We start from the raw sequence: 26517 nt of genomic DNA, 5'->3' as shown, positions 1-26517 counted from the left end.
CTAGGTTTCTTTATACACACTCGCCACTATTTTCTGGATGATAATGCTTTTATAGGTGTGGGTTTTCTGTCATTTCGTTAGAAGTAACTAAATTCGCAAATTATGTACAAATATACTCTCTAAAGATACTCTCTCTATCAATAGTCTCCTCCCGAGGTCAGCTCAGATAGTTATATCAAGCATTTTCCGCAGCCAAATAAGAACTGCTTCCACGGACAACTGCCCGACAACCTGTAGAGCAAGCTGGTTGAAAAGCTCCTCTGCTGAATTTGATCTGGGGCTAGAAGAACCTAGCGATGTAATCATAGCCTCAAGAAAGTCCGGGCCACGCTGTGACAGACGGTAAAGAATATCCCCGTCAATGTGATATCCAGTCAAATCATGGGGATCTCTTCGTCGCATCTTTCTACTAGCAGATGGGGCAAGCACTCGGTCCCTGTAGCATATATTCTGTAAGAATGACAACAACTGGAGCTCATCTGCCTTGGGCAAAAGGAATCGGCAGATGGAACCGGAAACGTTAAACCCGTACAGAACGTTGCCACCGTTCCTGTCAGAAACAAATCGCAATACCGACTCATCGAGTGTTGCCTCAGGGACTGCACTGGGTAGTGTGAGATTAGGGTGGACAAGGTAGGTTTTGCTGGGGATGGCACCAAAGATCTTTCCACCAAGGAAGCTCACGAAGATCTTGTCGCCGTTCTCATGGCAGGCAACGTGAGTCAAACCATCTCGACGGGTGTGGTCCCAGGAGCGGAGAACCAGGACAGAGCTCTCATTCGTTTCGGATTTACGAATGATTTCGAATACCAGCCACGAGTGTCGTGCAGTCAACACAAATACGAATTGTCCGTGGACGGAGATGGAAACCACCGTAGAGGGGAGTTTTTCTTCTGTGCCTTTGTGCCACGTTGTAGATCCTGTCTTGGATGGAACAGGGATCAGACGGTTCCCCGCTCCGATTATCAGACCATCTTTGTAGGCGGCCATTGCATTTATTGGTCCATCCAGAATCCGGGTGTACCGAATGAGACAGTTTATGCTTTCTGGTGCGGATGAGTCTCGTCGAGGCACCATTAAAATAAGTCTTCCTTGCCGAGGGCCGCAGCTTTCCAAGATTGGCATGGAAGTGCCAATGGCAACCATATGATAGATCTCTCCATCCCTCTCAAATTCCCAGTCCAGGATACAGGTGATTGTTTCTCCACGGGACGACTCAGTTTGCCAGGGCTGCATGGTGGACCCATGGACCAAAGACTTTTGGGTATCTGGATCCACAAATTCGATGTAAGACTTAACGGTCTTGTTAAGAGGAAGATCGGGGTTCTCAAAACAAGGGACACTGTAGGCTAAAATCAAAGTCTGGAGAATTTTCGAGTACACCATTTTCTGGGGCTTCCCAGGCAGACCAATGCGTCGCGGAACCACCTTAGCTTCTTGGTTCAAAGAGCATATTAGAAGCTGTCGATCTGCAAAGCAGAACAGATTTCCCGATGAAGCCTCTAACTCTGAATCCCGTAGGCCGATAACGTCGAATCCAGAGATGGAAAGCGGGAAGTATGCGGGCTGTAATATGAATACATTAGATATTGATTCATTTCCGACTTCAGATTGGACTCACATTGCTCTGGTCTGTGATCCAGACTTGTCGAATAAAATATTCCGACGGCATACAATCGAAGCTGTAAGATACGTACCACAGCTCATCTCCACATGTCAGCAGGGCGAAAGTGTTCTGCCCTTTCAGCCGGATGGAGGTTGTTCCGATGCGGTTGGCTTGTTTTTGTTGCAGTTCTGTATACATTTCATGTGAGTAATGCATCAATACCGATGTTGTATGGGAATTCAAATGAAAGCAAGAACATACCGATCAATGTACTTGAATCGAAATCGACTTTGAAGGAGACGAGCATCCCGCTTCGCAATCCACAAAGTAAAAATGCATGCAAGGCGCCATCCGAGGAGTTGGTTCGGATGGTCGCAAAGCTTTCAACAACAGTGGACAAATCGGAATATTCTTCATCAAGCGCGATAGAAGTTTCAAATACGAAGACAATGGTGTCGTCTTCAATGACGAAAACGTCAATCGTGCCATCGGGATTGCCCAAGAAGATAAATGGTTTACCCCCAAAGGTTTGCAGACAAAGGCAAACAGGCTCTTTGGCAATATTGACAGGCTCGCTAACATTCAAGTGCACTTGTTCACCATCGTCAACTATTTTGCTTAGATAGAGGCATATCTGGTCTCTATCCCGCATAGCGGTAACCACGGTTGAGCCTGGCCCATCAATAGCTACTGCAAGGATAGCTATGCCACCTTTATGCGACACGCTCTTGTTCAAAGAAAGGTTGTGAAGGGCAAAGAAGTGAGTAGCGTCCTCAGTAATCTGAATAAGCACACCACTAGGGGTGCATCCAGCAGCCAAGGTTTGTCTATCGTCTAGTCCTGTCTGTTCCTCGTCGAGGGCGCTGATTGGCTCCTCCGATGCCGGATCCAAGTGGAGAACTAAGGTTGAAAGATGATCAGAGAGCAGGATGTAAACACTATCGTTTATAATGTCGGGCATGATCCACATGTCTCGGACATGGGAAAAGTCATCAAGAGGTACGTTAAAGCCCTGTTGAGCCTCGATGCCCCATCGAAACTCATGAAGCGCGCCACCATTGGCTGTTGAGTCGGAGCAAGCAAAAAGGCGATTGCTAGCAATGCCTCCATGGGCGTTGGCTTGGGTCACTGGATATACCATGGTTGCATCCCGGACTGGGGCCCAATTGGCAAATCGTTGCACACACCTCGGACCAGCTCGAGCTTCTTGTATAAAAAGCCCGCCATCACCAGTGCTACCAGATGCAAGGATAAAATCACCACCTTGTGACCCCATGTCAAGGACATCAAATGCCATATCAACATCACATTGAATCTGACCCAGGGAAGTTTGAGTTTCTAGATCTCCCTCATTGCCGAACTCCAGCAGATAGATCCAGCCGTCTTCACGGCAAAGGTAAATCCCATCGTGGCTTTGACTGTATAACCAGTTACGGGCAGGTCTTGCCCAGCGAGTCCACATCGAAGCTCCACTGATGTCTGGATTCGGGGCAAGATATGGGTACCTAGTGGGAGGATGACTGCCATCGGAAGGATAGACTGCCATGGAGGTGGTGGTGAGGACCAAGAAGGACGATTCTTTGGTCAATGGAACAATCATGGTCGGTAATCTGTGCTGCTTGCGGAGCTTAAACTTTGTTAACTCTGGGGCAAGAGCACTGAGCTCTTTGCCCTCTTGCCACGAATACCTCTCGGCATAGGTGACACCCTCTCGTTGCAGAATCAAAAGCAGCATTATGTTTTTATCATCCGCGGATTTTGGATAAAGGAATTCCATAAACATGATTATGCCATCGGTCTGGAAGTATTTCTCCTACGTGACATATGTCAGTAGCTGATCTACTAAGAATCGATGAGTGCGTACAGTACCTCTTGGATGGGATTCAGGACTCCGTGAAGCATTTCATTCTGGATTTCATGGGGAGGTTTTAGTCGCATGATGCCGAAGAAGTTTTTGGCCGCACAAACTGCGACCGCGCGAGACCTAACCCATAATTAGCTTGCCGTAGGTAGTATGGCCAAAAAAGAAAAACATATTCTCACTTTGGATCAACAGCAATCTGCTTGCCAAATCGTATTTCCAAGCTCACATTGATAGGAAACGGAACACGAAATGTCACAAACTGCTTAGGCTTTAGTGGAGAACAGTAGAGGAAAAACAACTCCTTCATGCCGACAACAAGGACAAGAATCTGTGCTGGACCATCATGCGTAGCCTCAGAGCGAATCTGTGATTCAAGTGGTAGTTCTGTGATCACATTGAGAACTTTTGCTGCATCGATTGAGCCTGAGAAGTCTGTCTTCTCGGCTACGTCCTGGAGGTAGCTAGTCCCCGTTGCTTCCTTAATCTGGACGCGATTATGGCTCACGAAAACAACGTCGTTGAGGTTCTGGTTTCGAAGACGGGCAGGTAAAATCCATTTGATCACCGGGCTGGCAAGGATCGTTTGAGTGACGAGGCCATACCTTTCCTCCTCATCGAGGGAGGGGGCAAGATGGGATGCGTCAGGCATGTTTCGAGATGTCAAATATCAAATAGATGACGCTTTCGTATTTGAACCGTGAGGAACGAGATTCAAAAAAAAGCTCAAGAATAGATGAGGAAAGGTGAATGGAAAAAAGGAATAGGAAAGGGCGAGTGAAGATGATAGGAGAAGGGGTGGAAGATTATAAAGAAAGACAGAATCGCAAGACAAAAGAACAGTGAAGAAATGTTTAAGACGCTAGGCTCTTTTTATAGGAAGTAAAAAGCAGAAACCTTGGGCTGTCGCCTGAAAATTTGGGCAGTGAGACAATGTTCCTTAGTGAGTGCAAGCACCAGATGGTTCAAATGTTGGCTGTGCTTTTCATTCGTTAACGGTGAATGGACAAGGCATTGGTCTGTTCAATAATTGGCAGCTCACACAATTAGGAACTAAACTTGAGGAATAGTAATATAAACCTTAAGTGCCTCTCCTTTGTTCAAAGAGTCTTAGGCAAAATAAGATTTATGCTTCTTATGATGCACTGGTTGTTGCGAATGACGATTGATGATAGTTCATATGCCAGAGACAAATCAGACAGCTTCCATAGAGCGTAAACTCATGAATATCATGTGATTCTACCAGACATGTAGAGACCTATGTAGAAATGAGTATGTATAAGGACCTGGGGCGGATGGGAGGTCTCACGGGACATACAGCTGGATGCTTCCAGATGGAGAATCGATGTGATGCAGCAAGTAGAAGGCAGAATCAAAACAATATCAACCCAATCTAGACCACTCATATGGCAGCACTCTTTAGCCTAGCAAAGCTTAAGGTATACGGGAGCTCTAGATCATTAAGAGCTAGTACTTGCTCCTGCCGGCGGGGTGATTTTCCGGTCACTGCAGGACCTAAAGGTCAAGGCAGCTTGGAACTGATTTGATCCTTGGAGATCCTATGGTGGTTTTTCCACTACCGTTTTTGGTCACCTTTATCGCCGAATCACTAGGAGTTGGGATCAAAAGTGGATGTTTTCTTAAGATCCCAAAGTGCAAGTGGAGGAATCACGTTGGCACTTATGCCTCAGGCAGCTAAGCGGGATCGGTCCACCTGATATGCATATCAGCACTCCTGTCCTTTCTTCAATGTTCATTCAGGCTTACCATCAATTCGCAACAGCTATAACATTAATTGATTATTTGGAAAATATTTGGTCTTAATATCGGCACATTCTTCACTCTTCCTTGTGCTGTGAAGCCGTTAACTGCGAACCATATTCCAGACAGCTCCCGGGAATTAAAACCTGCAGGATAAATGCCTATCGGGCCAGTCCAGATAGTGTGAACGCAGTTTGCCATAACTCAATCGCACTCTCTGCTTTTTTTCCAAGCCTGTTTCTCATATCCTGAACAAAAACTCCCGCTTTCAGGCTGCGCGTGCGGCAAATATTTTAATAATGGCTTCTCCTGGTATTGAGCAGCACAATGAGAGCTCGGTGGAGGTTTCCTCCCTTGATGAATCGAAGCTCTCCCAATCTTCAAGTGATTTGGATGAAAAATCGCCGGAGGAGCAAATGAAGGAAAAAGCCCGATCAGAGAAAGTTGAAGCGATTTGTCAGGCATGCAATTCTCGTGACATGGAGAGATTAGTCGCCTATGCTGTGAGCGAAGGTGGACTTTTGGAGGACGAGCTCCGACAAAAAGCGTGTAAGATTCAAGATTCAATAGACACGTCAAACTCGGCTGCGGAGCAACCGCTTACCTTTTCTGGCAGGGCCTATTCTTCTACAATCCGACAGAGGTTCACAAAACGATAGCCTGGTACCGTCAGATGAACTCCCACCGCATACCGATGAGGAACAAGTTCAGTTGGACGTTAATAGGTCATTTGTCTACTATCCAACTAATCTTCCTGAAGAGGATATTGCCAAGAAGAAGGAGCAGTTGTCAGCCTTGATCACCCAGGTCCTTCGGAATTACCCTATGCTCTGTTATTTTCAGGGGTATCATGATATTGTGCAAGTATTTTTCTTGGTCCTGGGGAATCAACGAGCCGTATCAGCCATGGCCCATATCTCCCTTTTCCGCATCAGAGATTATATGCTTCAAACACTATCCCCGGCTATCAAACATCTGCAACTCATACCTGCAATCATCGAAACGGCTGATCCCGCTTTGCGAAAACATCTTGCTCATATCCAGCCATTCTTTGCTCTTGCTGCCACACTTACCCTTTATGCACATGATATTCAGGAATACAACGACATTGCCCGGCTGTACGACTATTTGTTAGCAAGGGAGCCGGTAGTGTCAATCTACTTGTTTGCGGCAATCATTCTGTCCCGAAAGAAAGAGCTCTTGGATATTCCTCTGGATGAGCCTGAGATGCTCCATTTCACTCTTTCCAAGCTTCCGCAGCCACTGGATCTAGATGGTCATATTCTACGTGCAGAGCAGCTCTTCAGGGATCATCCTCCCGAGACTTTGCCCTGTGGAATGTGGAAAAGTATCTCAAGATACAGTGTACTCAAGACTTCGAGGGGCTCATCTCCTATCTATACTGTTGAGGAGGCAATGAGGCTATTTGAAAAGCAAAACCGGCAAATTCGCAATGAGGAGCTTCGAAAGCAAGCCGTTGATTTTGCATGGAAACATCGACGGACAGCTGGATCCGTTGCGCTGGCTATCTTGGTCGGTGCGGCATCCTTTTATCTCCGCAGAAAGGGGCTGGATACTTCGATATGGTCCTTTATTTGTCGAGTTCAAACTTTTTTTGTTTGAATTCTTGACGTGTATTAATGTTATGATTCTTAATAAATTTAATCGATGTCCTGTGCTTGAATGTTGGAGCCTTCTTGAAACCTTCCAAGATTGGAAATTGGAACGTGCTTCATGGCCCTTGGACTAGGGTCCGGTATCACCTCAATTGATATCTGGAATGTTGGAACATTTGAAGGTGACTTGATTAAGGTGTGCATGACAGCAAAAAAAAACACATACTGCCTTAGAATTCTGTACTGAATGACAAAAGTTAGGATGACAACAAAAAAACCGCGCACTGCCTTAGAATTCTATATAGAATGGCAAAAGTCAGGATGAAAGCAAAAAAAACTGCGCACTGCCTTAGAATTCTATATAGAATGGCAAAAGTTAGGATGATAACAAGAAAACTGCGCACTGCCTTAGAATTCTGTACAGAACCCATACATATATGTAGATTTATATTGTTAGCCATTTCCACACTTGAGGCCCTTCAAAGTTCTTCAAAGACTCATAAAATCGACTATTAATTATTAGAGGAACCCTTCATTTATAAAAGAAACAGAAGAAGTGGCAGAGAATGGATAGATATCCACTTGCGCATATACTAGTACTACTACATACATTAGACCACAACCACGTGTGGCTGAAAGTGTGGCGCGGTCCCGGGGAAAGCTGATGTGTACACTTCACATCTCCCCGATAACAATCACCTCCACCAGCTTAAAACATCCACCATGGCGAACAGAGGCTACGATGTCGTAGTTGATGTGGACGCAGAGGTAAGCTTAACTTCAGTTTACGCCAAATGACCGTCTTCTCACAAATATCACAGGGCGACCTCGGCCACACCGACCTGCAAGAGGATCTTGAATTCCATTCCTCAAGTGAGTTTCAAATCGACCTCAAGATGCGATCAAAAGAGCTCTAACAATTACCTTTCTCCAACTAGACTTCGAGAATGACCAACGTACCGCTAAAGCCCAAACCGACTCCGCACCTTTCCTAGGCGGCTCCTCCTCCCGCGGTCGCGACCGATCCCCTGGCGGGACTCCTACCAAGCACAGCTGGTGGTCAATCCACTACTACGAGCGATTCTTCGACGTCGATACAAATGAGGTCTTCAAACGCTGCATGGCGACGCTGTACCCGCGCTCAAACTTCCTCGATGTCCTCGAAGGAAACGCGGATCTCTACGGCCCAATCTGGATCGCGACGACCGTTGTCGTGATTTTGTTCCTCACTGGCACAATCTCTCAGTGGTTGTCCAACAATGACGATAAGCACTTCGAGTACGACTTTACGTTGCTGTCGGGTGCCGCGGGCCTTATCTACGGGTACACCGGTATCTTGCCAATTGCGCTGTGGGGAGCTCTGCGCTGGTTCGGGAGCTCCACGGCTGATCTGATTGAGTGCTGGTCTCTGTACGGGTACTCGAATCTGGTCTGGATTGCTGTGGCGCTGGTCAGCTGGAGCCCGCTTACTGCGCTGAACTGGGCGCTTGTGGGTGTTGGCTTTGCGTGGACGGCTTTCTTCTTGCTGCGCAATCTTTACCCGGTGCTGAATGCTACCGATGCTAAAGCGAGCAAGATTCTGCTGGTATTGGTTGTCTTGATGCATGCTGGCTTGGCTATTGCGATCAAGATTCTCTTCTTTGCGTGGGTTTCCCTCCTGTCTTCCTGAATTTTCCATTTTCTATCTGCTAACACTCTTAATAGGCATGCAAGCCCCGTCTCTAAGAAAAACAAGGACACAGGCAGTGACGAAAGTAATGAGAGTACGCTACGCATGATGTTCTGAGCCTATAAACGGGTGATGCAATTTCCGGGCGAGATTAGTACTTCGCGTACTTATATTGTTTCTACTTTTCTTGCGTGGCACAGAAATGAAATGTATTTCTAAATCGCATGGGCCGTTTTGGCCCTGATACCTACAATCCAACTGGGAGTGAGGATTTTCTTCTTTCCCTTGAGAAATTAGCTTGGAGCTACAATGGCCAGATGGTAATATGCCCAACATTGGAGGCGTTAGGTATATCAAGGTTGAACAAATGTAATTTTGGCGTGAATTGGATAGCTGCCAGTAAGTATTATGATCGATGTGGGTTGGGCAGGCCGCTCCAAGAAATATCCAAACCGCGCCAAAAGTTCGCGTCAAATCCCACTTTGGCAAAGACCGACCTCGATACATCCATATGCCAGGTGTCCACTTGTTCAACCATTGGGACCCCTAAGGGTCGGAAAGCTCAATAATTTCGAACATCTGCATTGTTTGAGTGAGATAAAGTAATCGAATTATATCCACATTAGACTACTTACTAGTAGCCGAAGCCCAAGAGAGCTCGGTCCTCACCTTGATCTGACCGTATATTATCATTGATACATCCGAATACCTAGAAGAAAGCCTCAGCGCTCAACGTATGACGAAGCATAGGGATTTTGCCTTGGGATCGTCATTGATAAAAATAGCTCCCAACCTTTAGGACTGGTCCCACCAGAATCTTGAGTTGAGGTCCACAATTGGTCATTTGAGTATCCAGACAATATCAAGTCACTAAGCCATAAAGAGCCACTTGAGTAGTATGAAGACTAGACTTGCAAAGACCTTATCGCGATGACCTCAAACGAGCCCCGCACTATCGCTAATTTAATCGATCTAATCGATATCGAAGCATATTTTGGCCTGCAAAAATTTGAATATTTGAACTTTTACTTCAATTCATGGATTGCGACTTGGACCTCGAGAGGAGCCAACTAACAAAAGTAGTATCGTGGCTGTGATTGTTTCATCATTTCTAACGCCATGTAAAAACCTCTCCGTGTCGCATCCCAGCCAAAACCCAGACCTGGAATCGGCACCACAGCACCCCGAGCACAAGACCGATCGATAAGCGAGTCGACTACTTGAGCTTCTTCTTGGGGCGGAGCTGGTTGGTGTGTCCGCACTTCTTCTTGCGGCAGTTGGTGGCACGAGGAGGGAGACGAGCCTATAATTTGTAGGTTAGTGTCTGGTTCTGATTGGTCTTTTGATCCGTCGGTTGAATCGATTGTTGCTTTGGCCGATGGGATGATCGCGTAATGCAATATTCCAAATCGGTGTATGGCATCGGGTAATTTCAGGTTGGTTGGAATTTTAACGTACGTAGCACTTGCGGCAGATGGACTTCTCGCAGTTGTACTTGGAGGCAAGGGCCTTGAGGGAAGGCTCAATGATACCACCACGCAGACGGAGGACAAGGTGAAGAGTGGACTCCTAAAGATTGAAGTCAAGTCAGTCACGGTTCCGGACTTTGTCGCACAAGTCATTTCGCAAATCGTATCGAATATCGGTCGGTATTCCTTCTCTTTCGTGCTCATCAAATATTGTGTCGTAGTTCCACATGAAATTGTCGGTCGGAATTGAATTCCATTATGTATAGCGCCCCCACCATAAGCCGGCCGATATCGATACGATATGAATAGGACTTGTCGATGCGGATCACGAATTTCATCATACCTTCTGGATGTTGTAGTCGCTCAGGGTGCGGCCATCCTCGAGCTGCTTGCCAGCGAAGATCAGACGCTGCTGGTCTGGGGGAATGCCCTCCTTGTCCTGGATCTTGGTCTTGACATTGTCGATGGTGTCGCTCGACTCGACGTCGAGGGTAATGGTCTTACCCGTCAGGGTCTTGACGAAACTATTTCCACCCGTATTAGTGGCATGTTCTCAGCGGTGTGCGGGTGCTTGCTTCTTCGTTGTTGGGTTCGTTGAAGGGTTGCGGGATCGCGGGCTCTCGTGGAAGTTCAGGAATACCTACATCTGCACTAAAAGCAGGGAGAAAAGGATATGTTAGCTCATCGTGCTCAGAGGAACGTCGGGAACGCGTATTAGCGGGTATCATGGCACGTACTGGTTGCGAGTTTTCGTGGTTGTCGGCGGTCGGTCGCTGTGTTCGAGGCGGAGGAGGCGATTACAATTTGAGGATATCTCGCTTATGGGAGGTGGGCCAACCGGACTTACCCTAAGCCCTAACATTACCACCCGCATCTTGCCGCTTTGAGACATCTCACGTGATTGATCAGCACCTTCCCTGTTTGGGATGTCCTTTGCGTCATTTTCATTGGATGAAGTATACGAGTTCTTATACTTCATGCGTTTTCCGGACGTGCAAGCCCAATGCAACTCTGGTAGTTATAGGCTTTCCTCTGCCAGAGTCAATTCAAATCCCAAAGTGAGAGATATCTACACTAGCAGCTGGGTTATATGGGTTATATCATAAAACCAGAAAAGTCATGCCTTTATTAATTTGTGCAGCGTGCTATGCATCTCCAACATCCAACCCCCATAGCTGCTCATCTAGTTCATCAATCTCGTCCGCACCCTTCCCATGTAGCCCTTCCTGTTCATCATTATCTGAGTCATCTTCAGTATTTGATTCAATTTCCATTTCATAATCCATAACATCCGTGCGTCGCTGGTGATCTTGCCAGTGCGCTATTCGCGACTCGGCAGCCGTAACAGCCCGGACGAGTGTATGCAAAGACACACCTGCCAATTTGGCCGCTATCTCGTGAAACTTGCGTGGTGCTTCGGGGAGAGTTGACTCCCATCGGTATCGACGGTACCAAATGCCCGGTCTAGCAGCCACCTCTCCCTCCTGGTCTGGAACAATTGGCACTGGGAGTATACCCTCCATAACTTTCTGTAACATGGCGTCAAGTGCTTCTTCACCGTCATCAATAGTGAGAGAGGGATCTGAAATGGGAGGGTCATGACTTGATGAAGGATTTATTCCTGTATCACTCAAAGGGGTGAACAAGTCGGCGACCACATTGGGTTGCCTTGAGTCATCTAGCCAGTTCGTTTCGTACCAGTCCATGTACTGATCCAACTGATAGGATTCCATTCCCAAGACATCCGAGTCGGTTATTTGGATGGCCTTTTCTTTTCCAATTTTCCCCTCGGTACGCTTCTGGGGTTCAAACTGCTTCTGAGCTCGCATCCATTCCTGCCAGTCGATACCCTGAGCAGCGGGTTCTAAGGCTGTAGCTGGATGCCTTGATATATTGTCAAAGGGAAAGAACAATTTGGTGGCGATGACAATCAAGACCACCATCTGGATCTCAGGGAGTTGGATAGCATCTATGCGTTTTTCATCGCTGAGCTTATCTGGATATTCGAATGTGAAGTTGAGGAGCCGTTGTAACGTCTTAATGATCTCGTATACATCAACTAATTTTACGTTAGTTTGATCGATATGGAAATTGAGCCATACTTGCATACCTGGGACTGCCAGTCTTTTGATGTGCCGATATAAGATGATAGGAGAATTCATGGCAGGCAGAACTATTCCAAAGTCGCGCTGGTAGAGAAGCGCCATATCCCTCAGCGCTCGATGCAAAACTTCCAGCTTCGGTACTTTCTTTTGATAAATTAGTTTAACTATAGCCAAAACCGCGTATGATTTCAAATGATGGCTTACCTTGACAGTAAGAATCTTAGTAAACTCCGGAGGAAGCTGCCTCTTGATCTCTTGAGGTACCACCCTCAATACTCGGAGATAAGGAATGTCTTGGCGCATTACCAATCTGTTGGTGAAAACCACATCTTTAGCATCAGCCAATTGAATAAAGCTTGGGCGAGAGGCAGAGCCTCCATATTCACAAGTGCTCTCATATTCGGGCAACCTAAGGGCATTCGACATACCTGTGAAGATCATAGACACATATTGGAAGCCGCATTAAGATAGCTCCAAGATAACAAAGAGCCACGGTTTCAGGCATGCGAGGCCAAATATGGTATACTGGCCTGATCTGTAAGCCTGGTTTATCGTCGTCTTCTTTCTGCGATTTCTGCGTGGGCTGTGAGCTAAAGAGTTCTGGCTCAGTTTCAATATCTTCGTCTTCTGTAGATTCGTTGATCCTCAAAGTATAGGCCTGAAGCCTGTAAGCCCAGAGGTCACGTACGACGCCCTATTGGATTTATCAGCTTGTTCATTCGAAGGATAACCATGTGTTTATGAATGATTTACCTCGAGTTGTTCTGGAAACCCATGGTCATGGATCAGAGCATGACATTGTTTCCACAAGATCAATTGGTAAGCCTGCAAGAAAAGGGTCTGTGCCTTCCGACCACGCGCAGCTATATTGCATGGTTATTAAAGCTTCGGTTTTATTCTGCCGGCATAGGGATACATACTCCTTCGCGATTTCTCTTCCCTCTCTTTCTTCACACGGTTGATTTTACCTAGGTTTCCGTAATCATCTGGATCTTCTTCAATTTGTTGGCCCTAAATGAAATTATTTAGTTCCGGATATTCCTTCGCGCTCATGTGTATGCTGTGGTTGAGTATGACAAAGTTTGTGCATACCTCCTGCAAATGGCCGCGACGACAAAACCAGAGGCCATTATCGAGATAGTACTTTCTCTCACGGCATGACTCTTGGCCACAGACCCCTCGGGTGACATAGTCCATGCCGAGGAAATAAGGTCATGCTGGTTGGGGGATGTTAGGTTTGACGGTTCGGAACATATTTTTTTTTCTGCCTTTCCCAGCGACCGCCGGTTCTGCATTCTCTGACATGCAGCGATTTTCGTGCTTCAGTATTTCAGTGTACATAGCATAACAGAAGATATCAATACTTCTACAAGGTATCAGTGAATTTTTTTTCAAAAGATATTCAAAAATGGCTATGTTCAACTGATATCTACGAATAATACCTTTGAATGAACAAACTGGTTCAAGTACATAGTAGCATCCATTGAAAACTCATGTAAAATTCAGTCGCAGCCAAGTGCTTCAGTGCATAGTACATCTACCAGTTGACACAGGTAAATTTTGGCGTATTTTTTTTGGATCTAAAAGATTGGATTTTGAATGATGCCCATGGATGTTCATCATGTATTTACATCTTCAAATTCTATGCTGAAAATATTGATGGAACAATTACAAGGGAGTTGCGTTTTATGAAGTTTACTAAATGTATTCGCTTGTCACACTAGCATGAGATGCTGAGAGCCAACCAAAGCAATTCTTCTTGTCGGCGAAGCCTACATTCCAAGGCTTGTATGGAGAAAAGCAATGTGGAGAGCGAAAGAGACAAGAATTGGGTCATTAGCCAACGAATCGCATGTTTTATCGAACCGTTGGAGATGAAATTTTGACATAGAGGGATGAGGTGGGGGGATAGTGCCCAAATTTTTTTTTAACGTAAAGGTTGACATGACATGTGGAAAAATTCCAGATTAATGCATTTATTTGGGAGCCTCCTTGGCGTCAATGGCAGCCTCCTCACCCATGGCAGTCTGGATGATGACGTCTGTAGATAGATTGTTAGTGTTCTTGACTCTCAACCGAATATGACAATTAGATGAAACATCGCATGATGTGGGTGTACTTACTGACGTCCTTGCCCTCGTCCTTGAACATGGCAATGATACGCTTGCCAATCTCGTTGTCGGGGACCTTGACATCATCCTTGGTGTCACCGTCCTCCTTCAGCAGGGAAAGGAAGTCATCGTCGGTGATGTCCAGCTAGATAAGAACGATTAGAAAATTTCACAAGACAGTAGATGGCTTGTTGGTAGACTTACGAGCTGGTACTCGCGGCGGAGAACGTTGGGGACATCCATGTTGTGGGTGGAGGGAGACAGATCCTCGAGCTTCTTGCCGGTGAAGATGTCAATGGCGACCATGTGGACCTTGGCGTGACCGTGCTTGCCAGTCTTGGAGGTAGACATGTCAACAATCTTGCAAGGGCGACCCTTAATGACGACGTGACCGTTCTTGCGCAGAGCGGAACACTGCATGGGGTAGGTGGTCGAGGCACCGGCATCAGCCGACTCGAAGGTAACGTCGTGCTATATCGTCATGTTAGTTATGGGCGTGCCTTGCAAAGGGTGTGATTTCCGCGCCAGGCTCGAGGTAGGGATTGAGGTGCGCCCGTAAAAAAGAGGGGAGAGAGAGCCTCTAGATGCGGGGCTCTCACGCACTTCGAGCGAGTGGCTTGGAAGGTTGCAGGGTTGGATAAAATAAGGGAGAAAAGAGGCGGGGAGCAGTTCGTACCTCTTCAGCGGACATGGTGAATGAGTGAGAGTTAAGTGAGGTGTATAAAAAAAAAGGGATGTGAGGTTGAGGAAGTAGAGGGAAGAGGAGATTTCTTCGAGCAGAAAAGACACAAAAAGGCTTTGTGGTGGGGGGCTTGGTCGCTACCCCGTTTTAGGCTTAGCGCCTCCGGGGCACTATTCAGCGTCACGATTACTGGTTATACGCCGTACCGCAATACTTGGACTGTTTACCATTTCCCATTCAACTCCATTCACCCCCCATTCACCCCATTCGCGCATTAACTTATGACTGCAGAGTCTAGGTGAAGCCAACCTATTCTCTTGGTCCGTCTCTACAGGCCCCCTACAATGTGGCGCGACCGCATTTCAGGCCAATCGACTCCCTCCGGAGGTACTCGTAATCCCTCCTTACCTCGACGTTCTTCATCTCAACTCTCCCGGGGCCCATACAACGCCCGTCCCGGCAATACCTCCAGAACCTCCTCAACCCCATTGCTTGTATCCCCAAATGACTCCACCGCCTCACTTCCGGGAACGCCCCGACCGCCTAATGGCACAGGATTAAGGCAGTCCAGTGCTCAGCGACCGCGTCCAGCTGTGGTTCCTGACCCGCTCGAGGTCTTGAATGAGATTATTCGGAAACAGAACCAAGACAAAGACACTTCGCAATCATCCCTCAAACACAATGCACGACCTCAAGAATTGGTAGAAACGATCGACTTTGAAGGGTTGAGTCTGGAGGAATTTGTGGAGAAAGCAGCCTCGAAGCCGGCCAGAAAGTCCCCCGGCAGTGATGTCAATGCGCAAACAGTTCAACAATTCGAGCAGGAACGAGATAAATTCCAGGACCTTCATACGGCCATCAGCGGTTGTGATGATGTCTCCAAGTCAGTGGAGCTGTACTTGAGCGACTTCCAGAATGAGTTAGGAGCCGTGTCTGCGGAGATTGAAACATTGCAAACCAGATCAACACAGCTAAATGCCATGCTCGAGAACCGGAGAAACGTGGAGCGACTGCTTGGACCAGCGGTGGAGGAAATCAGCATTTCGCCAAAGGCCGTTCGTGCGATTGTCGAAGGTCCTATGGATGAGAACTGGGTACGCGCTCTGAATGAGATTGACGCTCGGACTACAGGCATCGAAGCCAAGGCGTCTTTCTCGGCTGGCTTCAAATCAATTGAGGATGTGCGACCACTTCTCATCGATGTGAAAAACAAGGTAATCAACACCTCTATGATCTATGCCAACCAAAGACCTTTCATTAACACCAACACAGGCAATCGAAAGAATCCGAGACTACCTGGTCTCGCAAATTCGGGCGATGCGATCGCCAAATATTAATGCACAACTCATCCAACAGCAGCGAATGGTGAAATTCAAGGACCTATATACCTACTTGGCGAAAGTTCACCCAACCCTTAGTGGAGAAATTTGTCAAGCGTATATCAACACTATGCGCTGGTACTACACATCCAATTTTACGCGATATCTTCAAGCCCTCGAGAAGATCAAGGTCTACCCCAGTGATCGCAATGAGGTGCTTGGAGGCGAGTCCTCTACAAACAGGACAGGTAAGCCATCAATCTACTTACCTCTTTTGAACAATACTAATGATGTATAGGAGGTATACTCCAGGGCGGCCGAGCTGGCTCTGCCGCACATGACCCATTTTCTCTAGGCCGACGAATCGATGTCCTTCGAAACGGGAATCAACCTGCTATCTCATCCTATATTGCGGAGGAGGATCAATCCTATCATGGGATCGAATTACCATTCAGGAACTTCAATGTTGCCCTGGTGGACAATGTATCTGCCGAGTACTCGTTTCTCACTGAGTTTTTCTCCCCTTTGACATTCCATGAAATATCACGCAAGGCTGGAGAGATATTCGAACCGGTGTTTACCCTTGGCCGAAACCTGACGAAGAAGCTGATTGAAAATACCAATGATTCGCTGGGTGTTTTAATGTGTGTTCGTCTGAACCAACAGTCGGCCTTTGAATTCCAGCGGCGAAAAGTTCCCGTTGCCGATTCATACGTGAATGGTATCAACATGCAGCTATGGCCTCGATTCCAGGTTATCATGGATCTTCATGGCGAGTCACTCAAGCGAGTTGGATCTAATACTGGACGTAGTGCAATGTCCGCTCTTTCCATCGCAGGTGGAGACGATTTGAAACAGTCGTCTGCACCCCACTTTCTGACCCAGCGATTTGGCCAGCTCCTTCATGGAATATTGGTGCTCAGCAGTGATGCTGGGGACGACGAGCCTGTGTCGAACAGCTTGGCTCGTTTACGCTCCGAATTTGACTCCCTCCTGGCGAAGCTAAGTCGAAACGGCACTGACGCAAAGCGCAGGGAGCGGTTTCTCTTCAACAATTATTCATTGATCTTAACCATTATTAGTGTAAACTTTTCTCACCACCCTCTTTTTCGACCAAATGCTGATCAACTCTTAGGATACCCAAGGCAAACTAGCGACCGATCAAAGACTGGTGAGTTTTTCTTTTCTTTTCTTACCCCCACTGTTTTATCGGAGGAGCTTGACTAACGACACTCCAGCATTTGGACGAGATGCTTAAAAGCTGCAACAAGCGTTGATTGCATAGCGGCTCGCATTCGGCATTTAGATTCCCACTAGTTTCACATGAGCGTTTTTATGTAACTGAATATAAGCATTTAATTCCCTTCCTCACTTTCGGTCTCTTTCCGAAGTCGAAGTTTGTACCACATAAAAATGTAGTCTATGGCGTGATAAAGTGCTAAACTTGCACGGGTGGGACTCTTGAGCGCTGATCGGCGCGATCTCCGCTCCGCGGGGCCCTTCGTTCCCCCTACTTATCTTCAATTGCCGGCCAATTGTCGCAACCCACCAAAACCTTTTCTCTCACAAAAATGCTGGCGCGTGGAATTGCGAAGCGCAGTCCGACGCTACGGCGCTTGTTCTCTAGCGGAAAGGCTTGTCGAGCCGACTTTACTCATGCAGTAAGTCTTGTCCAGCTATCCTTCGCGAATCGCGGCGCAATGGCACTCACCAATGACGGCCGAACAGCTTTCAAGACCCCTCAATTAACTCAGTATAGGTAATCGGTGCCGGCGTCGTTGGACTTGCAATTGCCCGCCAGCTAGCAGCACACGAGGGCACTTCGACAATTCTCTTAGAGCGACATGACACGCCGGGAACGGAGACAAGCAGTCGTAACTCCGAGGTGAGTACCTGCAGAGCTTCAATTCCAAGAAAATGAACAATAGAGCACATTACCCTCCCTTATTAGACAATGCAACTGACAAGCAATGATCGCGAATACAGGTTATCCATGCTGGCCTTTACTACCCCGCCGATTCCCTGAAAACGAAGCTCTGCATCCAAGGTCGCAATATGCTGTACGACCTGTGCTCAAAACACGATATCCCACACCGCAACACGAAGAAATGGATCGTCGCCCAAACAGAAGAACAATGGGAATCCTGTCTCCGCGTCCACAAGCACGCCCAGTCCCTAACCGATGCGCCGACACGGCTCATCGGCGCCGAAGAAGCGGCCCGTCGCGAACCAGACGTCAAAGCCGATGCGGGCATCGTCGAGAGCCCCACAACCGGTATTGTGGACAGCCATGCCCTGATGACCTATTTACACGGCGACTTCGAAAACAACGGCGGTGACTGCGCCTTCAAGACTCGCGTGAAAGATGTCGAGTACATTCCTGGCGAGGGATACAAAATCACCGCTGTCTCAGATGAGGATGGATCCATCACTTCCATCACCGCAGAGACACTTATAAACAGTGCTGGACACGGCGCATGCGCCATTAACAATATTCTCCTCCCAGAGGAGCGACACCGCACCGCATGCTACGCAAAGGGCACCTATTTCTCCTACGCCTCCTCTCGCCCGCGCACATCGGTCCTAGTTTACCCCGCTACGGTACCCGGGCACGGTGGCCTAGGCACGCATCTTACACTGGATATGGGTGGGCGGATTCGTTTCGGACCAGATGTGGAGTGGGTGGATGATCCGAATGATCTCAAGCCCAGCCCAGCACGCTTGGAACAGGCTATCCCGGAGATTCTGGCTTACATGCCGGGCGTTGACCCGTCGGCTATTGCGTTGGACTACTGTGGGATTCGACCAAAATTGAGTCGTGGAGGCGGAGTGAATATTGGAAAGTCATTCCAGGATTTCGTGATCCAGGAAGAGGAGGGGTTCCCTGGTTTTGTTAACCTGTTGGGTATTGAGAGTCCTGGGCTAACGAGCTCGTTGGCTATTGGAGAGATGGTCAACGGGATCCTTTACCGGTAAAAATATATCATATCGTGCATTGTACATATTGTAAAGGGAAACGCAGCGTCGGCATACCATATTAACAGGAAAGATATTGTGACTGTAAGCCTAACTTAAAGCTAGCATTGAAAAAGAAAGTCAGTATGGTCCAAATTTTAGAACAAACTGGGTGGGTACATAAATACAACTATATGACCATATCATGCTCACAGTGAGGTTTTAGAAGAACCGGGCTTGTGGAGCGACTGAATTCCTATCGCTGATAAATACTCTAAGTACAGTTCCATTCCGGGACCATAGAAGAAAATTCTGCGAGGATCTCTGTAGCCTCTCGGCTGTAGTCGATCACCACAGAGCTTGATATGGACGATGGGAATAATCCCAGTATAGCATAGACAGTGTCCTGTGGAAGTGAACAGCTGACTCGTTGGGCAAGCAGATTCAGCTCCCGGACAATGTCATCACTGAAGCGCTCTGCAACCCCCGGTGTCGCCTCCAATTTCCTCCATGTAGTTATGAATGCCAAGAGGTCCACACTAGGCTTCATTTCTTTCCAGGCCTCTCCAGACATGATCACAGGAGACAAAATCTCGCACAAAGCTTGCAGAGTAGATATATCAAAGGTCGAGTCTCCCCAATGCACCTTCGATGCCATAGGACTAACTGCCAGCTCCTGGATAATCCACAATCGCGACCAATATTTTTTCCGGAACAACATCGTCAGCTCCACACAGACTGAATCTGATAAATGCAATCTAGCAAGCCCATAATCATCGTCATCGTCGGAATCTGTCCAGTGAAATTGGTCAAATATCAAGACATCGATATCCCTCACGACTGCCATGATCTGTTCGTCTTCTGTCTCGTTCGTTCCCCAGTCACGATCTCTCATTCCAAGAAGCTCTTCCAGAGTCTGCCGACCAAATAGGTTCATTACTTTGTCGCAGAGAAGAATACTCTCTCCAGGTTCGTGAAAACCACGGTAATCTCCGCTTTCATTGACCCAAGAAGTAACAGAGAAAGCCTGGCCAAATATATCCTTCACGCGTAGGACATGTTCGTTTCGGTCATCGAGATCGGCTTGATTGATGCAAAGAGCGTCGACCCAGACTCTCATGCCAAGCTCGCACTCGACGCTTGATTTCAGGGCTCGCAGAGCTGCTTCCAGATGCTTGCTCACGGCTGTTGCGACGCCGTCCAAAAATATCGTAGCCTGGTCCCCATCGCAATCACCCCATGTGTAGCTCAAGCAGATATAGTCACCCCAAGTAAACCTCGAGATAATGTTGTACAGCTCACGATGGGGCATGTCAAGGGTGAATTTGACGTGTTCGCTCCAGGCTTCGGAGAGCCGTGAGCTCTCTTGCGATGTATTCTGGTCGCGAAAGGTGACATATTCGGGTCTCCAATCGTTCAGGGTGACGTATTGTAGATTGAGCCGTACTGGGGTATCTTTCGTAGTAGTCTCGAAGGAGAGTAGGCGGATCTCGTTCGTGGAAGTATCGAGAGAACGATATTTCTCCACTGTCGTCGTAGGTTGCTCGTCAGCGACGGACATCGTGTGACTGAGATCAGGTTGGCAAGTTTGAATCTGATGATAAGTTGGGCTATGCGTCAAAATGGGTCTTCGGCTCCTTCATGAAAGATGGATACAATGAGGTAGACATATCGCAAGAAGAGGGGAGATTTCCGGCTGCTGATGTGTCACTTGGTCACTGGATGGAGGTTTGTTATTACATGACATGCTTGCTGACGACGCTCCATGAATTTCAATCTCGACTGACGCGACTCATGAGCCCAATTGTACTTGACGATACCTCATGATAGAATTTAAGCGAGCTTGACTTGAATAAGTGACAAAACTTTGGAAGGGGATAGAATAGGAAATTATGAACTTGATTAATCGCCCAGTAAATATGATTAAACAGACAATGGGTTATCATTATCATGATAAGTATTTACGACAGCATGACATGGCTATAGACTTGAGAGCCCTAACATTCACCAACTTGAGCTACATGCACTTGAAACTCTTCACACCAACAAATGGCCACCAAACACAACAAGTTGTGAGGTGTTCCCAACTTCGACCTGGAAAGCATACTCCCAGAGGAGGCCCGGCTCCCATGTCTAGGGTAGCAAATGTGCCATTGATAGCTAAATCCAGAGAACCCCCTCCAGAGAACTAGGGAGGGTAGCACCGAAAGAAGTCATCTAGATGACCAGAAGAGATCAAGGAGTAAGCAGAAGAATTGATAAAAAAAAAGAAGCAACAAAAAGCACAATTTCAACAGTGACACAAAGCCGAAAACGACCACCACTCAATAAATCCTTGAACCAAAGTTCACAGAAGCCAACTAAAAACACTGTCTTTTTGTCTTGCAGTCTCTTCTCTTTCTATTCCCCTCTCTCATTTTCGATTTCCCATTTCCTGCCCCGAGCCTTTCTTGCCTGCGTATACGTATACGTTCGTGTGTGCGTGCGTTGTTGTTTTTTTCGTGCGTTTTTTTTTTTTTTTTTTTTTTTTTTTCATGAATCATGATTTTCCATTTTCTATTTCCTGCCCCGAGCCTTTCTTGCCTTCGTATGCGTGCGTGTGTGGATGGAGTTGAAGTAGTTGTTGTTGTTGTTGTTGTTGTTGTTTTTTTTTTGTTTTTTTTTTTTTTTTCATTGATCATGCATCAGAGACTTGAAGCAGGAGTATATGTTATGAAGGCCCCTTTGTGGGAGACGAGATGGTGATAGTAGTTTTTTCTTTCTTTTTGTTTGGATGCCTCGGCAGGGTGGACAGGCCTTGCAAAAGGCGTTGTTTGGCGAGGAAGCAAGTTGTGAGGGGGTTCCAGGGGAATGTTCGGAAAGACTTGCATGATATCGAATGTCAAGAAAGAACCGAGTATTCAGTGGTTGTTGGAAAACATACCTTGAACTTATTTCCTGACACGGTGACCAATGTGTGATTGATTCATGAATCATGAGAAACACTGAGGAGCCCAAGAGGATATCAGTATATGAAAAATATTGGACAATGGAAGATAGAGAAAGATCAACCTGCAAATCAGGTCTCAATAGCAAGAGTGGCATGCCATAAATGATTGATGGATGTCATGATCAACTTGGAAGGCTGGATGAACCAAGTGTTAGATGGATTAATCAAGATGGATTGATCAAGTAGTTGGATGGACGAACCAAGTGTTGGATGGATGGACCAAGTGATTGATGGATATCATGATCAACTTAAAGTGTTTGATGGACCAAGTGTTGGATGGATGCATCAAGTGTTGGATGGTAGGTGGATAGAGGTAGGAGATGCATGAGATGTATGAGAAGGAAGTCTTGAGAGGAAGTTTGATCAAAGTATGAAGAAGAGACTTGAGAGGGAAGAAACTGGGGGAAGGGGAAAAAAGGAAAGAGGAAGAGGAGGGGGGGGAACGAAGTATTTATGCCCCAGGGAAGACCCTGAACGCGTCCCCCAGATCAACCAGGTCGTTTAAGATCGACCAATGACGCGTGAAGATCAGTTCAATATGGGAGTCACTCAAGTGATGTTATAGGGGATCTCCCAGCTTTGAAGTCATGATGAAAGTCTTGTTTTCTGATCCTGGCCTTCCCATGAAGGTATTTGATTTTATAAAAAGCCTACATATAGAGCAAATGAAGATGGTTGATTGTATAAATTTTCATTATTCCAGAAGTTTAGGGGAAGGAGGGATTAGAAGTTGAAGGGGAACAGGTTACAAAAGTTTTGGGAATAGAACAGATTCGTCTACTGTGATGGCTGGGGTTATGATAAATCACAGGTATTGGGGGTTGCCTGGTACTCCAGGCATTTTCTGGCATTTCTCTGCTATCTTCACTACTACTACTACTGACTACTGGTATGCCATACTAGTAGCATTGATACTAAGCTCTGTTCTATACGCACTTCGCCTGAGCAGTGAATCATCCCCTTTGTCTAGTCCTCATGCTGACCAGTTTCTCATAAAAGGGCTCAATATCAATGTTGCATTGCTTGAACAAGATGACCATACACATTGCTTAATATGTGCTCTGTAATGTTATCCAAAAGAAACTGGAAGAAGATAATTGAATAATTGATGGCAGAAAATACTCATTCATTCATAGTGTTAAAACATACACATCGCTATATCATATGTCCAATGTTGAAGGGAAACAAGTAATATACAGAGAATGCCACAGCACCAGACGGTTAGCCATGCAAGACAAAACTAAGGACAGTCTATTCCACATCCATCAAAACGTCACTCATAATATGAAGCACATATGAAAACTTCTTCACACTCCATTTACCCGAGTCCTTAAGAAGGCTGGCATAATCGAGCAGAATCCTCCGGGCTGATTGATACCCACCTTGTAAAGGCACACCACGAAGGTAAATCGTGGCACCATTGCGAATGAAATTCACAACAGGATCATCCGTTGGCGAGAATGATTGGCTTCCTCTTGGTTCCATGAAGCTGGTGAACCCTTCTGTTTCGACTTGTTGCCAGTCCACATCGTCCATCAAATCAATGCTTCCAACACTAGATGCCGCGTTCGAGGAGCTGGGGACCATGAAAGTGTACAGACCCAGTACAAGGGCAGCGGAGAACACAGCAAAGACGGAATGGAAGGTTGGGTGGTCAGATGCTTTGCGGTTGATCATGGCTTTATAAATATGTGCTGCATGCAAGCAAGCTCGTCTAGCAGCGGGGGTCTGTGACCACTCGGCAATATCATCGAGGGCCTTCCTTGCTGGAGCAGCACCACAACGACCGGCCGCGAACTCGAAGATCTGAATATCGGCGGTCAGGGTCATGCACATGTGGTGCCACATGACAAGGGCGTTGGGGCTGAATTGGAGAAGGGATTCCCCATATTGATTTGTTATTTGTGATTGGAGGGATGGAAGAGATCGGGCCCGGCCGTCCATGGCGTAGGTATGACAGGGTGCGAAGGGGTAGCTGGCACGGTTGGAGAGAAGGCGGTGGTACGCTTCTGATTGACGAAGCTGGACCATTGCCAGCACCGCTTGGATGCTGAATTCATCCATTGGGCCTTCTAGGGTTGGGATATTGATGTTTTCAGACGGCGCCAGCACCGTTGACATGAGGATTCGTTTGCCACCGCGGATGAGTTGAGTCCAGCGCATTGATGAATGCGCACGGAACAGAGCTTCGGAACAGGGCATGATGATTTGTATTGACTCGGGGGCAACAATCGGACTTGTTGAAAGCAGTGAGGAGTACCAAGAATCTAGAAGAAGAAGGCCAATGATAACCCTTTTCAACAGGTTAGAAGAACTCATGTAGGAAAGGAAAAGAAAGCTTACCTTTTCGTAGATTCCACTTTGCTCCAGGCTTTCCATCGCATGTCAATGTCAGGAACACCTTCAAAAAGACTCATATCAAGTATTTGGCCTTCGCTTGCAGCAAAGAGTCCATGCCGTTGGGTGATCTGGAAAGAAGAACGTCAGTAAGAGAAAAGAATTTCGGATGCGACCTGTACATACCGACATGAGGTTGACATATAGCATTTGGCACTGTTCCAAATGAGATTTCTCCTACAGATAATTAGCGACGGTTGAAAGTCGAGATAAAGTAAGGGCAACCCACTCCTGTCAAAACGGCCAGATTCAAAAATAGAAAGGTAGTGGCAAAGATGGACATGGTATTGGCCGGGCTCTCCACCCCCATAGTGCATTTGGCCAGCTCAGCGGTGATCTTCTCAAGCACATGCTGAAAAGGGAGTCAGTAAATTTCAAACTAAGGTTTGATCATATGGACTTACCGTGAAGTTTTTCAGGACAAACGCGGCCGTGCCTTGTGTTCCCAGAAGCATCATTCCGAGGAGACACATTACATAGAGGAGTGGTAGTCGGGTTTTCTTTGCAGAAAATGTTGGGATATGAACAAAGGGAACAAGAGGGTGAAATGTGCGAAAGAAAAGGTCTAACGCCATATCCAAAACCTCCGCTGGGGGGAAATGAGAAAATTGGTTCGAAGTGGAACCCGACAAAGCAGGAGAAGGCACATTAGTTCCCGGCGACTGCATATGTGGAAAGGAATATGGCGTTTGGGAAAAGGCAGCCTGCAGCGAACGTCTGCATTCGTCATCAATTCCATATCGTGACCCCTGAAGTAAATTTGTGTCATTGAGAAGCGTCGAAGATCTGTTGGAAAAGACGTTGTCGACGTTGGTGTACACAATATCTCGCCATAGGCTATTCATTAGCCGACCAGTAAGATTAGGCGGCGCTAGCCAGCATCGCTGGACCTTGGCAAATCTTTCGTTGGGAATATTATCAGACCCAGATCTGCCACTGTCAACGGAATGCCGATTTTGATCCGGTGTCATCGACATCTTCTCTCCCATCAACGGGAAGTGGCCCAAATCCAGGGATCCGTGATTGGATCCTCCATCGGTACGAGGCTCAAGCCATAATTGCAGCATGTCGCTTGGTACATCCTCAAATCCCGCGCCAATCTGCTGCATTGATTGATCTGCAGGAGTCACCTCGTTCCAGCCGAAGTAAGGCTGCTGTTCATCTAGCAACATGGGATGGAGATTGGAATCAGCCCGACCATGTTGAGCCGATATGTTTGCAAGAAAGTCTAATGGGGAATGGGGCATAGCAGGGGTCGAAAGCGACATATCACGCGGCATTGGCACATTGGGGAGTTGATGCCCGTCCGCACCAATGGTGGGTAATAGATGTGTTCCATTCTCTATGCCGGAGCCAGCTGCCATCGGCGACGCCCCGGATATAGAGCCGGGTTGTTGGTTGGGTTTCTGATTTGCTGTCGAATCTTTCGGCTTGGTTCCAGCGGTCGCGCCGGGTTGATTATGGCCTTTCGCATGGCGACTCAGGACATCGCTGTTTAGATGTGTCAAATTACCGTCATATGACAAATTTTGGATTTTTTACAGCAAGGCTTTGGGGTCGGACAGGATCTTACCTTCGAGAGAAACTTTTGTGACAGACATTGCATTCGTAGGGACGTTCTTTGGTGTCTAGAATGACGCGTTAGATTAGAAGTAATTTTCATGCGGTCCGGGGAAACTGACGTGACCGCTCGTGGCGTTTGAAATGCTCTGTCTTCTTGAACCGGCGATCACAGATAGTGCACTTTCGAAGGACCATGACGGATCTTGTCTATCAAGGATACATTACAGAGGCATTTGTTCTTCTTTTTTTCTTATTGTGCAAGGGTGAGCAAAATAAGAAACTTAGCTCTTCCCCCACAAAATTGGGATTGACGGAAGAGGGGGAACCTTAGTCAGCTCTTAGGGGTTAAGCCGATCGCAAGCTTCGGAGCTCAAAAGCGAGAATTTATCTTTTACGTTCTATTGGCTTAGGGGG

At 47.0% G+C, this 26517-nt stretch overlaps 9 protein-coding genes across 9 annotated transcripts; 4 read left to right on the top strand and 5 right to left on the bottom strand.

Annotated features, from left to right (window-relative positions):
• Positions 1-162: 162 nt before the first annotated feature.
• On the bottom strand, positions 163-4119 carry thtA (the record flags this gene model as incomplete). The annotated part of the gene is made up of 5 exons (XM_057163261.1): positions 163-1566; positions 1622-1794; positions 1868-3419; positions 3476-3590; positions 3650-4119. 5 exons carry the CDS (start codon positions 4117-4119, stop codon positions 163-165), a joined length of 3714 nt encoding a protein of 1237 aa, XP_057021942.1.
• A 1408-nt stretch (positions 4120-5527) lies between these two features.
• On the top strand, positions 5528-6851 carry N7466_003863 (TBC domain-containing protein; the record flags this gene model as incomplete). The annotated part of the gene is made up of 2 exons (XM_057163260.1): positions 5528-5777; positions 5845-6851. 2 exons carry the CDS (start codon positions 5528-5530, stop codon positions 6849-6851), a joined length of 1257 nt encoding a protein of 418 aa, XP_057021941.1.
• Positions 6852-7567: 716 nt separating this feature from the next.
• Positions 7568-8630, top strand: N7466_003862 (Yip1 family protein; the record flags this gene model as incomplete). The annotated part of the gene is made up of 4 exons (XM_057163259.1): positions 7568-7612; positions 7666-7717; positions 7783-8488; positions 8549-8630. 4 exons carry the CDS (start codon positions 7568-7570, stop codon positions 8628-8630), a joined length of 885 nt encoding a protein of 294 aa, XP_057021940.1.
• A 1099-nt stretch (positions 8631-9729) lies between these two features.
• On the bottom strand, positions 9730-13284 carry N7466_003861 (RNA polymerase I-specific transcription initiation factor Rrn7; the record flags this gene model as incomplete). The annotated part of the gene is made up of 10 exons (XM_057163258.1): positions 9730-9816; positions 9972-10082; positions 10326-10506; positions 11150-12041; positions 12093-12231; positions 12292-12397; positions 12516-12781; positions 12841-12950; positions 13008-13098; positions 13180-13284. 10 exons carry the CDS (start codon positions 13282-13284, stop codon positions 9730-9732), a joined length of 2088 nt encoding a protein of 695 aa, XP_057021939.1.
• Positions 13285-14063: 779 nt separating this feature from the next.
• N7466_003860 (Eukaryotic translation initiation factor eIF-5A) lies at positions 14064-14889 on the bottom strand (the record flags this gene model as incomplete). Its single annotated transcript, XM_057163257.1, has 4 exons — positions 14064-14128; positions 14211-14343; positions 14403-14669; positions 14875-14889. The coding sequence occupies 4 exons, from the start codon at positions 14887-14889 to the stop codon at positions 14064-14066; spliced, it is 480 nt and encodes a 159-aa protein (XP_057021938.1).
• Positions 14890-15224: 335 nt separating this feature from the next.
• Positions 15225-17476, top strand: N7466_003859 (putative GARP complex subunit (Sac2); the record flags this gene model as incomplete). The annotated part of the gene is made up of 5 exons (XM_057163256.1): positions 15225-16094; positions 16153-16447; positions 16498-17282; positions 17335-17370; positions 17438-17476. The coding sequence occupies 5 exons, from the start codon at positions 15225-15227 to the stop codon at positions 17474-17476; spliced, it is 2025 nt and encodes a 674-aa protein (XP_057021937.1).
• Positions 17477-17770: 294 nt separating this feature from the next.
• On the top strand, positions 17771-19175 carry N7466_003858 (NAD(P)/FAD-dependent oxidoreductase; the record flags this gene model as incomplete). Its single annotated transcript, XM_057163255.1, has 3 exons — positions 17771-17860; positions 17959-18084; positions 18186-19175. The coding sequence occupies 3 exons, from the start codon at positions 17771-17773 to the stop codon at positions 19173-19175; spliced, it is 1206 nt and encodes a 401-aa protein (XP_057021936.1).
• Positions 19176-19428: 253 nt separating this feature from the next.
• Positions 19429-20715, bottom strand: N7466_003857 (heterokaryon incompatibility protein-domain-containing protein; the record flags this gene model as incomplete). The annotated part of the gene is made up of 1 exon (XM_057163254.1): positions 19429-20715. One exon carries the CDS (start codon positions 20713-20715, stop codon positions 19429-19431), a length of 1287 nt encoding a protein of 428 aa, XP_057021935.1.
• Positions 20716-23394: 2679 nt separating this feature from the next.
• On the bottom strand, positions 23395-26298 carry N7466_003856 (FTFMHR domain-containing protein; the record flags this gene model as incomplete). The annotated part of the gene is made up of 7 exons (XM_057163253.1): positions 23395-24436; positions 24487-24611; positions 24667-24717; positions 24770-24892; positions 24945-26031; positions 26114-26168; positions 26223-26298. The coding sequence occupies 7 exons, from the start codon at positions 26296-26298 to the stop codon at positions 23395-23397; spliced, it is 2559 nt and encodes an 852-aa protein (XP_057021934.1).
• Positions 26299-26517: the final 219 nt, after the last annotated feature.

Source organism: Penicillium verhagenii, assembly GCF_028828195.1.
Source record: "Penicillium verhagenii strain IBT 33310 chromosome Unknown utg000005l_segment0_segment0, whole genome shotgun sequence".
Lineage (NCBI taxonomy): Eukaryota > Fungi > Ascomycota > Eurotiomycetes > Eurotiales > Aspergillaceae > Penicillium > Penicillium verhagenii.
The sequence above is the reverse complement of the archived record's forward strand: the minus strand, read 5'-3'. Positions and strand labels throughout refer to the sequence as shown.